The sequence below is a fragment of the Pelodiscus sinensis genome, chromosome 28 (genome assembly GCF_052426305.1).
Source record: "Pelodiscus sinensis isolate ZL-2025 chromosome 28, ASM5242630v1, whole genome shotgun sequence".
Taxonomy (NCBI): Eukaryota; Metazoa; Chordata; order Testudines; family Trionychidae; genus Pelodiscus; species Pelodiscus sinensis.
This window is the reverse complement of record NC_143079.1, coordinates 7,726,155-7,744,442: the sequence shown is the minus strand read 5'-3', so window position 1 is coordinate 7,744,442 and position 18,288 is coordinate 7,726,155. Positions and strand designations below refer to the sequence as shown.

Here is an 18,288-nt window from a genome sequence, read left to right as displayed (position 1 = left end):
CTTGAGATGCCAACTTCCCCATGCCAATAAACCCTCTGGTCGTTATAAAATAAATGCAGGCTGAACCTCTCTAGTCTGGCACTAGTCTCTCTAGTCTGGCACTCTGTGATCCGGCAACATCTGTGGTCCAGCATGATTTGAGTTAGCCAGATGTCCACTTATCGTGGGTGTGGCCAAGTTTCCTGCTGTCCCATAAAGTTGTTTTACAGCCACCAGCGTACTCTGCTGTTATTTAGCTCTAATTTACCTCGGTAATGTTGCTAGACAATATTGACTTCTTATAATCCGGCAAATTCTCTAATTCGGCACCTGTCAGGTTCTGAGGGCGCCATACTAGAGAGGTTCAACCTGAATCAGTTTTTAAATTACTTTAATAAATGGAGCTCTAAAATCTAACGTCTGCTCTCAAAGGTACCTGTACATCTCTGCTGACTTTGGTAGGGGACAATGCTTCACTTAAGACCGAGTTTTGAAAACTCTTAAGACTATGATTAATTTTAAGCATGCGAATAATCCTATCCCTATTCATTCAAGCATGTTTTTAACTTCAAGCATTTGAATTGCCTTAACTGAACCCAGTAGTGTGCTGTATCCTACCCTTTGTCAGTCTGGTCTATTAGATTGCAAACGTGTCGAGGAAGAGACTGTCTACTACTCACTGTTTGTGCAGTGCCTACGTAGTGGTAATTATGAAAGTGCTTAACATTAAGCATGTGCTTATGCTGCCCTTTCTTGGAGCCTTTAACCCGAGGTCTCAAAGTACTTTATAAAGGACAGTCTCGGTCACTGACCCATTTTACAGATGGAGAAAGAGAGAACCAGAGAACTTAAATGACTTACTCAGCATCTGCCTGAAGGTTGATGGCAGATCTAGGATTAGGAATCTGTCCAGAACCCTAACCACAAGTTTCTTCCACCTCCGGACAGGTAGATTTGGAGATGGAGCTAAAATCTCAGCACCCTGGAATGCTAGGTTGGTCTGCTCAGCTGTTTTCCACTATCCACTGAACTGTACTTTTGAGCTATTCATGCTGACTAATGAGTTTGTTTACACTGTCAATAAACATATGCTTATGAGCTGTGCTAGGGCCAGGGGCCAGATCCGGCCCACCAAACTGCCGGGTCCGGCCAACCAGCAGGGGCCTCAGGCAACCTCCCTGCCTTCTGAGCCTCCACATGACACTCAAATCAGCCAGCGTCAGGGACTGTGTGCTTCTCTGAGTGCCATGAGCCCCTGGGGGGAGGCTTCATATGCTGCCCCCTCCCCCCCCCCCCCCCCCAGGACCAGCACAATCTCCCAGTTCCCATTGCCCAGTTTCCAGAAACCAGCCAATGGGAGCTGCCCGGGTGTGAAGCACACACCCACATTCAGAGGCATGTAGCGTGTGGAGAGCACATGGTCCTCGCAGCCAGACACGTTGAGTGACATGTGGGAGTGCGGAATGCAGGGAGCCTGCCTGAGAGTCCGGCTGGGATGCTGGTAAGTTCCTCCTGGCTAGAGCTTTCCTCTGGTACCTCCACTCCTCCTTTTCCCCAACCCTCTGCTCCCGTTCCGAACCCCTGCCCCACGTCACAACCCAAACCCTCTGCACCCTCACTCGTGCACCCATATCCCTCCCAGGTCCTACACTCCAATCCCCTGCCCCCAGGCACAACCCAACCCAACCCCCTGCACCCTCTCCTGAAACTCTGCCCCAGGGCACAACCCCTTCCTGTCCTAGGTCACAACCCAAGCCCCTGCACCCCATCCTGTACCCCTGCACCAGGTCACAACCCCCTCCAAAACCATGCCCCCTCTCCTATACTTCTTCTCCAGGTCAGAATCCTCTCTTTCACCCAGATCCCCTCCCAGACCCTGCACCCCGTCCCTACCCTGAGCTCCCTTCTGCACCCAACCTCCAACCCAGATGCCACACATCCTTCATTAAGAGCATGGAAGAATACGGCCCTTAACTTCATAGCAAATTCATGGAGTTGCCCCCCCATCAAAAATTATTGCCCACCGCTGAGCTAGGAGACGGACACTTACACTTTGCCACCTACTTCTCTGTGTGTCTGTCAGGGCCTGCCCTTGAAGGGGAAGGACTCAGCAGCCTGGTTATTCTCTTCCATTAGTATGAGCTGGTATCTGGATCTACCTTATCTTGAAAGTTAAGTACATTCTGACCCAAGGCAGAACTATCCCATTGTCATGCAAACAAATAAAAAAATGCGCCTTTTATTACCCCATTGCTGGGATTGTGGTTTCCTGCTGCATCTCTTTTATGCAATACGTGTAGTCTCTGTGGATATACCACTTCGTAGTCCTTCACCCCAAGTAATTCCCTTTGTGCAGTCCCTGGGGGAAACAAAAAGGTTTGTCAAAACAAATGGTTTTTTTTCGTTTTTTAAAATTCCACAGTGTCTAAAGGCTGCATTGTTTTGCGTAATTGTCCTGCAATTCATACAATTCTAGTCTAGCACTGTTTGATTTGTGGACCAACATGCTGGACTAGATTTTCAAGATGTCGCCTCTACTTTTGCATTCACCTGTTTTGTAACTGCTGCCGATCAGGTAAGATGATTCTGAAGAATTAATGATTTGCAGACTCTGTTACAGAAAGCTGTACAAATGAACACAGAATTCCTTCTGTATGGCAATTAAACTCAACTATGGTGCAAGATTTTAACTTTAACTCTACAGGTATGGTACAGTTAAAATCTAGGGTACGTCTAGACTGCGGGGGGTTTTCGGGATACCTCCAGTACCCCGGAAAAACTCCTCCATGTCCAGGGAATGCATTTGCTTTTGTGCTTTTTTTTTTTTTTTTTTTGCGGAAGAGCAAACACGCTCTTTCTACGAGAAAGAAGGAATCTTCTGAAAGGGGGATTTTTCGAAATTTGGCCCAGTGTAGATGGGCCAAATTTCAGAAAAACCTCTTTCGAAAAAAAATCGGAAAAAGGTACACAAAATGCAGAGCGCAGGTTGCAAGACAGATATGAGTATTAGCCCTATTTTACAGGTGGGTAAACTTAGGTGTAGAAAGAGTAAGTTGCACAAGGCTGAACAATCAGTGGGAAAAAAAATCTCAGAGGAGCTGCCATATTAGTCTGTAACTCGAAAAACAACAAGTGGACCTGCGGGATGTTTGAGACTAACCAAAATACAGCCAAGTGAGTGGCAGAGCTGAAAGAAAAACCCAAGAGGCCAGATCTCTGGGCATATGATCTAGCCATTTTGTTCTGCTCCTCCTCATTAGAGCAAGTTGAAAAATTCCCATTAAAATATCTTTTTCTAGGGAAAATGGCTTGTCACAAGAGTAGATTTTGCCAAAAAAAAGTTATGTTTTGGAGGGGGAAAAATGGATTTTCACTGAAAAACCAAATATGGGAGTCTTTTTATGCCAAAGTCAGAAACCTTTCAAAGAGAATTGTTATGGGGGGGGGGGGGGGAATCATTTCAGGTATTTGTGTAACCACCACCAGGCAGATTTGAACCTAGGACCTTAGTATAGGAGCCTCTACAGCTAGAGCTATAAAGCCAGCTGGCACGCAGCCTGGGTTGTAGAGGTCTCTTGATCTTATCTGTGGCTGTGGTCTGGTGCCACTGCATGGAACAGTGAATCATATGAGGTACGTGGGTAACACTTGCGTATTCCAAGTGTCAGTCTGTAGACTATGAATATTCAAAGCATATGTATTAGTATGGCCATTGGGTGGGGCAAATCTTTCATTAGTTAACACCTCTTGAGGGTATTCATTTTTTCTACAGAATCACACAAAAGCCCTGGCAATATCCAAGCCTGGGGTGAATTACATGCAAAAAGACCCTAAGGCTATGAAACTTGGGTAATGACAGGCTGACATTGCACTCAGCTGTGAACAGATGTGCACACAGCTAACAGCTCTTGCCAGAATACAAGAACACCAGTTAAGTCATCAGTGAGCCTCATTGTTAGTCAACACATCAGCCTGTGCACATTTTGCAATACCTGGCCACTGCCTCCCGTACATGGGAGAGCTGCCGTCCTCATGAAGGGTCAGATTGTACCTGGATAGGCACTTACCCAGGGGGCATTTCAGACTGCATCAGCTCAGTGGTAGCTCTAGGAGGGTTAGTTCTTTGGGGTAAGGGCATGGGGCTGTCAGAGGGGCGGGTGAGCAGGTATGGATGGGGACTGTATGAAGGAGGGTGCAGCAAGCTATCCTCCTCTTGCCTTCCCCTGCAGAGCATCTGGCTATCCTCACTGGTTGAGGAGCGGATGAGAGAAGGACCATGGCTCTTTTTGGGTGGATTTCAGCAAAATGGGTGGTTTCAGCCATAGCTGAGGTGGGCCCAGGGGCAATATTCCCTCTAATTTTTCCATCTGCATGCGGAATTAATTTTCTCATGTGCACCAAGACATATGGGGTGCGTCTAGACTACATTCCTCTTTCGAAAGAGGAATGTAAATGAAGGAAATTGAAAATGCAAATGAGGCACAGATTTACAAATCTTGCGCTTCATTTGCATAATTGCATCCAATTGCTTTTTCGGACAAAAACAGTCTAGACGAGGTTCTTTTGAAAAAAAAACACCCTTTTTCGAAAGAACCCTGTAAACCTCATTATTTCAGGAATAAGGGTTCTTTCAAAAACGGGGTTTTGTTTCGAAAGAACTGCGTCTAGTCTGCTTTTTTTAAAAAAAAGAAACCTTTTTCGAAAAAGCAATCGGATGCGATTATGCAAATGAAGCGTGAGATTTGTAAATCTGCGCTTCATTTGCATTTTCGATTTTCTTCATTTGCATTCTGCTTTCGAAAGAGGAATGTAGTCTAGATGCACCCATACAGATGTGCACCACCGATAGAAACACGTGCTGCCAGATGTAGGTGCTCTGCTAATCAGCTGGGAGGCATTGGAATCTCTCCTGGGTGGCAGCCCAAATGCTCATCGTACAGAGAACATTGCCCAAGGGCTGCAATTGTACCTTCCCTATGCAGAGCCCCTCCTCATTCCTTCTCATGCTCCTCTTGGGCTGTCTGGTCCTGGCCATGTTGTCAGTGCTTTTATCTCAGCGTGTGCCTTCTGTCCCCTCTCGGGGCTCCAATTGCCCCTGTTAGGTATGATGCTGAGCCCAGTGCAAGGGGAGCAGATTGCATTCCAGATGTGCGTTGTGGATTTGGCTGTGGGAACCCAGTCCAATTATTAGCTAAGCCTGTAGGTCTGGCTAGATGTGATCTTGCTTCTAGATCCCTCTGTTACCCTCCACAAACTCACACCTCGGAGCAGCGCACAGAAGAAAGAATGGGGCAGCACATCTGTCTCGAGGCACCCGAGTCTTTTTGAAAAATCTGATTGATTTCACGTTAACTGCAATGCTCCCTCTAATCTTTTCCATCCTATGCGGATTTTTTCTATCCATGTGCAGAATAAATTTTATATGCACTGAGGCCTGTGTGAATGTGCACCACCAGTAGAAACACAAACCTACGTATGGGTGGTCTGCTAATTAGCTGCGTTTCATTGGAATCTCTCCTAGGTGGTCACACAGGCTTGGAGGGAATGCTGGTTGCCAGAGTAATTTGTGATTATTTCTGAGTGTGTGTGGGGGTGGGGTGGGGGAAGGAAAAAAATATAATTGCTGGTCAAGCTGCACAGGTATGTGGCATCCATGTGCCTTTTATATACCAGTGCCAGCTAATGTGTGTTCACTCTAAATATTTTTCCACCAGGCCTTTCCTGGGTAACCCCGTGATCTTTTAGTACATTACATGTATTACATGCAGGAAAAGGGCAGGGCCAATGTAGTGCCAAGCTACCAAAAAAAAAAGAGAAATAAGGACAAAGGGGTGAATTACACACCAGTCTACTTAACTTCTGTACCCGGAAAGATAACAGCAAATAATTAAGCAATAAATCAGCAAACATATAGAAGATAATAAGGCATAAAATAAAAGTCAGCATGGATTTGTCAAGAACAAATCATGTCAGACCAATCTGATAACTTTCTTTGGCAGGGTAACAGGCTTGAGGATGGAGGAAGCAGTAGATGTGGAATAGCTTTTGACTTTAGTGGCTTTTGATACCGTCTTGCATGACTGTCTCATATTTGCATAGCTGAAGTTGCATAGGGTAGATCAACCGAGGAAAGGATTAGTGTACGCAAGACTTAAGATGGCTCCTTTAGGAAGAATTTGATTGTTCTGGGACTGCTACTGATTCCTTTATGACCTTGGTCATTACTAGACACATATGTGGCAATATACATGAGTCTACTCCTATCCCAAGTGGCTGCTGTGAATCTGTTACGCCTATATTATGTCTACGTATCCTGATCTCCCTTTCAACAAGCTTTGAGGTAGCAGAGGTCATATAAGTGATGTACTGAACAACAGCCACTCTCTTGTTTTGGACAGATCACGACCAGTGATATGAGATGCAAGCTCTTGATATTCCTGTCTGGAGCATGGAAGCATCTTCATTTGGATCACTAGAGTGGGTAAGCATTAGAATATACAGGACTAAAATGCATGTCTGTAGCTCCTGGGTCCAAATTGAAATGAAAAACAACAAAAGTTCAAAATTTCCCACAAAGTGATTTGGGGGAGGGGTTATTTTGGTTCAGTCACCACCTGCCATGTTGTTAAAGTTGAAATGTTTTGTTCTGATTTGATTTTTTAAAATAACAAAGAGGACTGTAGCACCTTAAAGACTAATCTGTTAGGGTATGTCTACACAGCGAAGTTATTTCAAAATAACAGCCATTATTTCGAAATAACTTTACTCGCATCTACACAGCCAACCCGCTATTTTGAAATTAATTCGAAATAGCAGAGCACTTATTTCGAATTTGGTAAACCTCATTCCATGAGGAATAACGCCAAATTCAAAATAGTTATTTCAAAATAAGTGCTGTGTAGACACTTATATCAAAAGAGGGGGCCTCCAGCCTTCCCAGGGTGCCCTGGTGGGCACTCCAGCCTCAACCAAGAGCACTCCTCTCCCTCCCTCCTCCCCAAAGCCCTTAAAGGGATTGACTCTGACCACAGTGCCTGTGCCAGCTCCAAGCTTGCCAGCCCAGAGCCAGCAGTCACTGCCCCTGACCCATGAGCCAGCAGGCCACTGGCAGCCAGCCCTCCACTGCTCCCCAGGAGCAGTCTGCCAGCTCCCAGGAGCCTGCCAAGGCCCGGAGAAGGCAGGCGCCTTCCTGGTCCAGGGTGGAGATCATGGACCTTATTCAGGTTTGGGAGGGATGCCCCCAACGTCCATGATCTCCGCACTAGACAGAAGAACATAGCTGTCTATGGCAGGATAGTGCCAGCCTGGCCACCAAAGGCCACATGAGAACCCAGGAGCAGTTTTGCATGAAAATCAAGGTGATCCGGTGAGACCCCCCACCCCTGAGTCCTGAGCTTCCCCTCCCTGTTATTCCCCTTGCTTCGCCTTTCCAGCTCCCTCCTCCCAGGTTTCTCCCTCCCCTCCCACCCTCTCTTCTCCCTTCTCCCACTTCCTTTCCTCAGTCTCACCAGAGTTTCATTCCTCCCTCCCATCCCCCAGTTTTTGTTAAATAAAGAGCATTTGTGTTCATGAAAATACGGGTATTTTATTTGACATCAGGAAGGGGGGTTGGGGAGGGGTAAGTGGAAGGATGTGAGGGAGGAATGAGGCACGAGGCCCCAGTGGGGCAGACCAGAGAGGCTCTTAGTGCTCCTCAGGGTGGAAGCTCTCCCGCAGGGCCTCCTGGATATGGACAGCCCCCCGATGGATCTCCCAGAAGGCAGCCTGCAGAAAGTGTAGCCAGACTTGCAGCAACGCATCCACGAGAAGCACCAGAGTGCCCAGGGGCAGGTGCCCATGTTGCATAGTGCTGTGGTGTCCCAAGTGAGGGCAACCAGAGCATGCAGAAACAAAATGCTTTACTGTCCCTCATCGAGGTAAGCAAGTAAGCAGGGAAACCTGAGAACCGGCTGTCCGGGGGGGGGGTCCGTTCAAGCACAGGCCTCAGATAGCCTCAGGCAGCAGCCACACAAAGTAACCCCTGACCTGATGCCCTGCTGGACCTGGTTCTGGCCAGCCTTAAATGCGATTCCGAGTCTACTCAGTGTGGACGCACTATTTTGAAAGAGCAAAATGCTATTTTGAAATGCATTTTGTGTGTAGATGCGTTATTTCAAAATAAGCTATTAAGGGTATGTCTAAACTACATGACTCCATCAACGGAACCATGTAGATTTGTTTGTTTGGCAAAGGGAAATGAAGCCGCTATTTAACTAATCGCGGCTTCATTTAAATTTAAATGGCTGCTGCGCTGAGCCGACAAACAGCTGATCAGCTGATTCTCGGCTCAGTGTGCTAGTCTGAACGCTCCCCTGCCAACATGAAAGCCCTTTATCGACCTCCCCGGTAAACCTCATCCTACGAAGCATAACAGGGAGGTCGATAAAGGGCTTTTAGGTTGGCGCCGGAGCGTCCAGACTAGCGCGCTGAGCCGACAAACAGCTGATCAGCTGTTTAAATTTAAATGAAGCCATGATTATTTAAATCGTGGCTTCATTTCCCTTTGCCGATCAGCCTAATCTACATGGCTCCATCGATGGAGCCATGTGGTTTAGACACACCCTAAGATATATGATATTTCGAGATAACCCTGTAGTGTAGATATACCCTTAGTCTTTAAGGTGCCGCTGGACTCCTCGTTGTTTTTGCAGATACAGATGAAAACAGCGACTCCTCTGAGACTTTTAAAAATGTAATGCAATCTCTTAATTTAGACTATAAAATAAATTGTGTTTTGAAATGAAAGGGCATTCCAATGCATACATTCGAAATTGCTTTGTTCTGAAAAGGTCATCGTGCTTCATTTAAAAAAAAATGAAATTGAGTTGTGATTGTCATATTCTTGTGGAAAGTTTCTATTTCAATGAAAGTTTTGATTAGCTGTAGCGGGCAGCATCTTGAATGGACTAGGCAAAGCACTGGAAAATATTCTAGAGACAGGGAACATACTTGTACATAAACAATGTGGCAGGGGAGACATCTTAAATGACCCAAATGGCCTTTTTCCATCTCCCCTTATGTACACGAGTACATTGTCTGTCTGTCTGTGTACTAATGAATCATAGAATCATAGAATACTAGGACTGGAAGGGACCTCGAGAGGTCATCGAGTCCAGTCCCCTGCCCTCATGGCAGGACCAAATACTGTCTAGACCATCCCTGATAGACATTTATCTAACCTGCTCTTAAATATCTCCACAGATGGAGATTCCACAACCTCCCTGGGCAATTTATTCCAGTATTTAACCACCCTGACAGTGAGGAACTTTTTCCTAATGTCCAACCTAAACTCCCTTGCTGCAGTTTAAGCCCATTGCTTCTTGTTCTATCCTCACAGGCCAAGATGAACAAGTTTTCTCCCTCCTCCTTATGACACCCTTTTAGATACCTGAAAACGGCTATCATGTCCCCCCTCAATTTTCTCTTTTCCAAACTAAACAAACCCAGTTCTTTCAGCCTTCCTTCATAGGACATGTTCTCTAGACCTTTAATCATTCTTGTTGCTCTTCTCTAGACCCTCTCCAATTTCTCCACATCTTTCTTGAAATGCGGTGTCCAGAACTGGATGCAATACTCCAACAGAGGCCTAATCAGTGCAGAGTAGAGCAGAAGAATGACTTCTCTTGTCTTGCTCACAACACACCTGTTAATGCATCCCAGAATCATGTTTGCTTTTTTTGCAACAGCATCACACTGTTGACTCATATTTAGCTTGTGGTCCACTATGATCCCTAGATCCCTTTCTGCTGTACTCCTTCCTAGACAGTCGCTTCCCATTCTGTATGCATGAAACTGATTGGTTCCTTCCTAAGTGGAGCACTTTGCATTTGTCCTTATTAAACTTCATCCTGTTTATCTCAGACCATTCCTCCAATTTGTCCAGATCATTTTGAATTATGACCCAGAGCAGTTGCAACCCCTCCCAGCATAGTATCATCTGCAAACTTAATAAGCGGACTTTCAATGCCAATACAGGCAGTCCCCGGGTTACGTACAAGAAAGGGACTGTAGGTTTGTTCTTAAGTTGAATTTGTATGTAAGTCGGAACTGGTACATATTGTAGAGGAAACTCTAGCCAAACATTTCTCCAGAGCTCAGTTTTTTTCTCCCACACCTCACTTCCCTCAGTCCTTTATTCTCAAGCTGAGGTGTCTGCTGAGAAAAGCCGCTCTGCGTCTCCCTGGTCTGCTGGGGGGAAGCAGCTAGTGCCGGGGTTGCCTCACCCCGTTTGTAAGTAGGGATCCAATGTAAGTCGGATCCATGTAACCCGGGGACTGCCTGTATCTAAATTCTTGATGAAGACATTGAAGAGAGCCGATCCCATGAAGTATATGAGTATGTCTACACTATATATGGGAGTATATGGGAGTATGTCTACACTGCCACCCTAGTTCAAACTAGGGTGGCTAATGTAGGCATTCAAACTTGCAAATGAAGTCCAGGATTTAAATATCCTGGGCTTCATTAGCATGTTCCTAGGAGCAGCCATTTTTAAATGCCCCATAGTTTGAACTACCTGCCCTTGGCTATACGCGGCATGAACTAGGTAGTTCGAATTAAAGCTCCTCATTAGAACTACCATTAAACCTCCTTGCAGGAGGAATAACGGTAGTTCGAATAAGGAGCTTTAATTCGAACTACCTAGTCCGTGCCGCGTGTAGCCGCGGGTAGGTAGTTCAAACCATGGGGCATTTAAAAATGGCAGCGCCCAGGAACATGCAAATGAAGCCCAGGATATTTAAATCCCAGGCTTCATTGGCAAGTTTGAATGCCTACATTAGCCACCCTAGTTCAAACTAGGGTGGCAGTGTGGATATAACCTGGGAGAAGTACTGTGGGGAAGCAAGGAACTTATTAAGGGGAAGTAGAAGAGTTTTTCAATTTGTGCATGTGAAAAAACATCAGTATATTGTGACCTGATTTTCAGAGATGCTCTGCACATGTGACTTGCATTGAAGGTGCTCAGAGTCCCTGAAAATCCCATGAGATATCACAAGGTCTATGGACTGCATACGCCCCCTTTAATCTTGCTCCAGGGGGTGAATTTTATCCTAAGGCAATGCTCTCTCTAATGTTTCCATCAATGTGCAGAATAAATTGTATGTGTACTGAGGCAGGTGTGGATGCGCACCACTAGTAGAAACATATGTTGCCAGTTTTGGGCTCTGTGGGTGCTCTGCTAATCAGTTGGACAGCACCTAAATCTCTCCTGCATGGCTACCCAAACTCTCAGCTTACAGGAAACACTAAGGGACAAATTTTCAAGGGTTCAGCACCTACATTTGGGACCAGAATTTCAAAAATAGATCAGCTCCTCCTTTAATCACATAACTAAAGGCCAGGTTTTCCTAAGTGCTCTGGACACAGCATCTCCCATCATGACACTTACAGATCCATTTTCAAAAGAGCTGAGTTTGATTTTGCAGCTACCCTGTGTGAGAATACTCCCTTATGTAAATAGTTTCAGTGAAATCAATGGGTCCCTTTAGTCTATTTTTGGGAGTGAGCACTAATCAGTGAGAATGGGTTGGTTGTTGAACCAAACCTGCACTTCCTATTACAGATTCACGGTAACACCTTGAGCATGATTTTAGCAAGTAAAATTACGGCTTCATTTGCTCTATAATTAGGCTGGGTTTCACAAGATAGCCTGATCTAACTTTTGCTCTAATCAAGACAAGACTTATTGATAAACACATTTGTTTTTGTAAACATGGTGGCTACGTCTACACTGGCCCCTTTTCCGGAAGGGGCATGTTAATTTCAGAAGCCGTAATAGGGAAATCTGCGGGGGATTTAAATATCCCCCACGGCATTTAAATAAAAATATCCGCCGCTTTTTTTCCGGCTTTTAAAAAAGCTGGAAAAGAGCGTCTACACTGGCCCCGATCCTCCGGAAAAATGCCCTTTTCCGGAGGATCGGGGCCAGTGTAGACGCTCTTTTCCAGCTTTTTTAAAAGCCGGAAAAAAGCGGCGGACATTTTTATTTAAATGCCGCGGGGGATATTTAAATCCCCCGCGGATTTCCCTATTACGGCTTCTGAAATTAACATGCCCCTCCAGAAAAGGGGCCAGTGTAGACGTAGCCGGTATGTATCCCATATGAGAATTCTCAACTACAAGATTCTGGCTGTGTTAAGTAAGCAGTTATATTTTGCACTGTGTCTTACAGTGTTCCTAGTGCATTTTTTCAGAGTGCATATACGGAGCCATCATGTTTTGCTTGAGGCATTATTGTAACTCAGTAGGGTTTGGTTTGTTTTTTTCTGAGCAAAAAGGTGTGTTCTGGATCTGTTACAACAGGTACAAAATTAGCAATAGGTATAAATAAATACTGCAATTTCTGAACCGTCTTAAATCAGGAACTAATACTACTAGTTTTACATATGAAAAGATACATAAAATCTCAAAAGGAAGGTTTTCAGAACTCTTCACACACAAATACTTATAATTCCATACACAAATCCATTTAATTCTGAACCCAATGTATAAGTGCATTGAAGACGTCCAGAGGACCGTCACGTGAATGTGCAAATCTATGTATGTTTGTGCCTGCTATGTTCCGAAAATCAGCTCCTGGGTGATTCAAAGAGCAAGCAAGCAAGAATACCCATAAAAAACTAATGTATGGCATATCATGTAGAATATGCTGAAATAAATAGACTTTAATATTGAAGGGATTTAATATTAAGGGATAATTACTTGATCATATTGTAGACGATCTTAAAGTATTATTATTCTGATGCCGCATAAATGTTATGGGTGTATCATTCTATTTCAGTTGCAAGGTAGAAAACACCTGTTCATTTATTGCCAATAAAATTAGTTCTTTTGCTATCACTATGTTGTAAATGCTACCAAGTATACAAGTTGGATAAATCTTGCACAAGTTGTTGAAAAACTGCTTCTTCACTTTCTTGGAACAAGGTTTGAGCCAGTCTGAGTTGAGTTTATTCAATCAGTTACATATTTTCTTTGCTAATCTCTCCTTCTCAAGAATCACATTGATTAATTTTTAACTTTAGTAAAACAAAACCCAAATTCCCTATATTCAGCAACCGGCTTGTCAGCACTGACTTAATTTCACATGAATACAACAAATACAGTCTTGGGTATTCCCTATCAGCCCTACCTGTTAATAATTACAAGCTCACAAAAGCTATAGAAATTTATCTGCCACTGTACTTGGCATTGACTTGATAAAAGGGGCAAAAAACTTACCTTGGTGCCGAGAAAGGAGCAAAAATGTAGAAATAAGAAGTACTTTAATCATTTCAGATGAGACTGGAAATCTATCTCCTTGCTTTCTGAAACACTGGCCTCTAATTTCCCCCCACTATGTCTTACCCTGCCTTCTTCAGTGAAAGAGAGCAAATGAGTCCTTCTGCTTTATTCTTGTTCTTACATGAGGAAGTGTTTGCCGAAGGTGTTGCACAATTTTCAAGTTACAACAATACCACTGCATGCGGAAGTCGCTGCCAGTTCACGGGTGTTGAATTGTGATATGTAGGGACTGCTTTTTTTCAAATGATTTCGCAGAACGGATTGCCCATCACCAAAAGGATTGGAGTTTTCTAAAACTGTTTTTGTTTGATTTCATGGAAAATAGACAGGGCTGCTTGTAAGGCAGGGGACTTTCCTTTTGTCATGCCTGCATGTGTAAATACAGGGAGAAGTAAGAGGCTGTGAAATGTTGACCACCTTGTACTTCCATGGAGAGTTAAAGATACACCACCGATTTCTGGAGGATTTCAGCACCACCATGATTTCAGGTCCTGACTGAATCACCTTTTCATCTATGTCGGTTTCAGTCTGTGCGGATTAACATTTCACTTGTGAGGAAGGGGAGGGTGCTGAGCAATAAATAAGGGTGTGTCTAGACTACAGGGTTTTGTCGACAAAAGGCCACTTTTGTCGACAAAACTATATCTGCATCTACCCTACTGCCGAGTTCTGTCAACAGCACTTGGCAGTTTTGTCGACGGGAGTAAACTCATTCTGCGAGGAATAACTCCTTTTTTTATTGCATCTACACTGTCCTTTGCGTCTATGCTCTCATATCGACAAAGCGGCTTGCTTTGTCGACAGAACTGAATGTAGTCTAGACGCTCTTTGTCGACAGAAGCTTTGTCAACAGTATCAGTCAACAAAGCCTCTGTCGACAAAAGCCTGTAGTCTAGATGTCCCCTAAAGGGGAAAGCAATGCCCCCATCTGTGAACCATTTCCATTTTATAAACCCATGTCCCTTCCCCTGCATGAGTGCTGTTCGGTTTGGGCTGATGAGGTAGATTCATAACTACAGAGGGTTTGGAATATTGGGAAGTGAAGATGGAATTCAGGAAAGAGACAATGAGCCCCAAAGTCAAACTTCTACAAGGGAAAAACCAAAGTTAAGTCCCTGCCACTGAGAATGTGTCTACACTAGAAAGTTGTACTGCTTTAACTATACCAGTGCAGCTACAGCAGTGCAAACTCCCCAGGTTAGCTTCAAGACATGTCCATTTCCTACAAGTCATCTCCACACAGCACTAGAAGACTCACTCCGCATTGCTCGAGTCCTTCACTCATATCATTTTTTTCTTCATGTCAATCATTGCTCTGGGGTGGGGCTGGGGATGAGGGGCTCAGTATGCAGGCTGCCCTAGGGAGAGGGGACTACCCCAGCCCTCTCTCACTGCTGCAGCAGGCACAGCTGGGGGAAGGGTGCATGTCCCCCGGTTGGGCAGGTCTATATTTGTTTGCCCCCTGCTTTGGGATTAAGGGATGGAGCAAACTGGGCACTTTCCCCTCACTCCCTGACAAAGGGGAACAGCCAGCAATGTTCCCATACAAATGTGGCAGCAGGGGAGTTGCAGCTCCTCCCATCCTCCCTATATGGTGCCTGGGGGGTGGAAGGATCAGGGCTGGGGCAGTCCCGGATGGGGTTATGCCCCCAGCCAGCCCCTTTCACCTGCCTGATGGTTGTCTCTTTTTTATATGGTTTTATGCATCCCCATATGCATTGGGGAGCTTCAGCTCTCCCTCCCTGTCCTCCCCCCCTCCCCACAAGCAAACACTTGCTTTGCTTTAGGTTATGGTAAGAGGAAGTGGCATACCAAATCTGGTGGGTCTACCTCTTGCCATTTAGGAGAAGTTTGTGAACAAACAGATGGATGAACAGACAGACTCGCTTGCTCGCTCACAGACAGACAAACTCTCTCATATATATGTAGTCGATAACTGTATCCACTCTTGCTATTTTCCCTGCTATAACTATATTGGTAAAAATTTAATCTCCTAACCAAAGTAGTTACACCAGTAAACCTTTCGCGTGAAGAACAAGCCTAATTAGGTATTTAAATATATATGTAAGTGTCTGTCTTAAAGCATCTTAGATATTAATCTTTGTGTTTTTTCAGTTTGGTAACATTTATTTAATCTACAGACGCAGTGAGAGTTAGTGGTTTGTCTGTCTGTCTGTCAATCAAGACTGTGAGTCTCAATGTGCTAAGCTTTCATTAACAGAGTCTAGATTTACAAAGATTAGGAAGACCCGGCCAAAGCTGATTGCAAGATGTAAGGGCTTGTCTTCGCTGCTGCGGAGATGAATGCTGCAGAGGTCGATTGTCTGGTGCTCAGTTTAGCAGGTCTAGTAAAGACCCACTTAATCGAATGCTAATGGTGTTCCCGTCGACCATGGTACTCCTTGCAGTTGCAAGAAATAAGGAAAGTTGATGGGAGCATTTCTCCCGTCGGCCTCCCACTGTGGGGCTATCTCAGAAGGTATGTCGACTCCAGCTACACAACCATTGAAGTTGGAATTGCGTATCTTACATCAATTTTCTCCTCCAGTGTCGACCTGGCCTGAGTCTGTCAATGGAGGATAGTAATTTAACAAAAACTGATTCCAAGACTAAGACCTGATTCTCTGTTGCCTGGCACCTTACAGTGTCATTTCACTAAGTTAATACTTTTTCATGGTGGGTGTAAAATTCTCCCACCTTGAAATGGTACCATTTTGCAATCGCCTTGAACATAAGAACATTACATAAGAACATAAGAATGGCCATACTGTGTCAGACCAAAGGTCCATTCAGCCCAGTACCCCGTCTGCTGACAGTGGCCAATGCCAGATGCCCCAGAGGGAGTGAATCAAACAGGTAATGATCAAGCGATCACTCTCCTGCCATCCATCTCCACCCTCTGACAAACAGAGGCTGGGGACACCATTCCTTACCCGTACTTGCGTTCACTTTGCACTGGGTGAAAGTGACGACATAATGTGCAGGCTGTAGAGAATCTAGCCCAAGCTTTGGCACAGTGACAGCATTGTTGTACAAAGTGTCACAAATGTAAAATGCTTCCTCCCAGGAGATCATACGGGTCAGATGTCCCTTCTGGGCCCCGATCCTGCTTTGGGATCTGTTAGTGCAGGGTTTCCCAAGTGTGCTCTATGGCGCCCTGGGCTCAACCGGATGGATCCAGGGAGAAAATAGGAATGACAAGTACATGACCCGATTATTTTGTTACTAATTTTCTGTTAGTTTTCTTAGGGAAACAAATATATAAGAAATAGACAAGAAACAAAATGGAATTCCAAACCTTTGTCTATTTATTTGGATTCCTGTAGAATTAAAAATTATTATATTTGAAGGGTGTGCCACATTTCCAGGACCCTGTAGCGGCTCTGCAGCTGAAAAAGTTTGGGAAACCCTGTGGTACTGCAAACACTGTGGCTTACAAAGAAATCCACTGGCTTCAAGTGAGTGCTGCATGGACACAAAACTTTGTGCTCACAGACTTTGGTCCAGAATTGAGACCTCGCAGAGTTGAAGTGTAATATTTTTACAGCATATCTTTGTTCCTCTTTCATAGAGGTTAAAAAACCATTAATTAAGCCTCCCCTCAGCCCTGGGAAGTGTGTCCATTTCCTAGTGGCCAATACTGAGGTATTTCATTGAGGGAAGGGCCTCACAGCAGCAGAACATGAAACAGATCCTAGGAATCCTGATTTCTAGTCCCCAGCACTGGTGACTAGGTCTATGCCCCTCCTATATTCAAAGAATAGAACCCAGGCATTCGGGCAAGTTGCAATTGTATTCTTATGCTATTGTTGATGCCAACGATAACCTCCAATTCAATGTGTTTCTGCTGATGTGACCTGTCTAATTTCAGACGGTATTTTGCTCGTGCAGTGGTTTTCAAACGTTTTGGCCCGTGGCCCACCCTGCTCAATGCAGACCTTTCCGTGGACCACCAGCCAACCACCCTGATGACAATACGGGTGCAGAGCCTTGCTGGGAGGAAGGGTGCAGGAGCAAGCTAGGGTGAGGGGTCTGACTGGGAAGTTGGGTGCAGGAGTGGGCTGAGAGGGAGAGGGGTGTAGAGAGGGAGGAGGCGGGGGGGCAGTTGCCTCCAAGTGCCATGCTAGGGTGAGCACAGGAAGAACTGTGTGGGCGGGTCTGACGTGGCCGCAGCTGCTGCAGTGGGGCCAGGTGGTCCCAGACCTCGCGCCTTTCTCCCTGCATTTGCCCTAGCATTGCACCCAGGGGGCAGCTGCCCCTCCCCCTTGTGCTCCCCTCGCTATGCCCCTGGAGAGGGAGGGTCTGACCGTGAGCAGGCTGGGGGGTGCGTCTGGCTGGGAGGTTGGGAGCGGGAGCAGGAGCAGGCAGGGGATGGGGGATCTGACTGGGAGTTTGGGTGCATGAGCGGGGTGGGTGGATCTAGGTGGGTGCAGGAGCATGAGTGGTCTCAGTGGGAGGCAGTGTGTAAAGGGGATGGGGGATGCAGGGTCTGGGCATGTAAGGGGAAGGGGGAGCACTTCTCTGGCTCTGTGCCTCCTGCCACTCTCAGGCACCATCTTCTGCTGCTCCCATTGGCTGTGATTCCAGCCAATGGGAGCAGCAGAGAAAGCCTCCAGGTGAGTGGTTTCCTGCACTGCCATTCCCCCAGCTGGGGGGGGGGAGGAGAGCAGTAGCACACAGAGATGCCTCCTTCCTCTGCAAGCCAGATCCGACCTGTAAGGCTCCCTGCCCCTCTCTTGCAGTGGGAAGCCAGAAAGTGCTGGCACTCCAACCTCATGGGAGGGAAGCGGGGGGAGGAGGGGGCTGGAGTACCAGCACAGACCCCCGCTGCAGGGGGTGTGAGCTCCAAGCCCCCAGCCCACCCGCAAGATGACCATGGACCACTAGTGGTCCATGGACCACACTTTAAGAACCACTGCCAGAGCGGATGGTTCCCTCCCATCTCCATTAAGGTCCGGCCTCTTGCAATAGGCCTGTAAGGAACGA

General features: G+C 45.8%; 1 protein-coding gene across 1 annotated transcript in view; it reads right to left on the bottom strand.

Moving 5' to 3' along the window:
• The window catches only part of LOC102456835 (zinc metalloproteinase-disintegrin-like NaMP), a 67,454-nt gene extending 54,036 nt beyond the window's left edge, over positions 1 to 13,418 (bottom strand). The window contains exons 1-2 of the mRNA XM_075911070.2: positions 13,240 to 13,418; positions 2,226 to 2,338 (exon numbers count right to left, since the gene is read on the bottom strand). Coding sequence (XP_075767185.1) covers positions 2,226 to 2,338; positions 13,240 to 13,291 — 165 coding nt within the window. The 5' untranslated portion in view covers positions 13,292 to 13,418. The remainder of the gene's footprint in view (positions 1 to 2,225; positions 2,339 to 13,239) is intronic.
• Between the last annotated feature and the right edge of the window lie 4,870 nt (positions 13,419 to 18,288).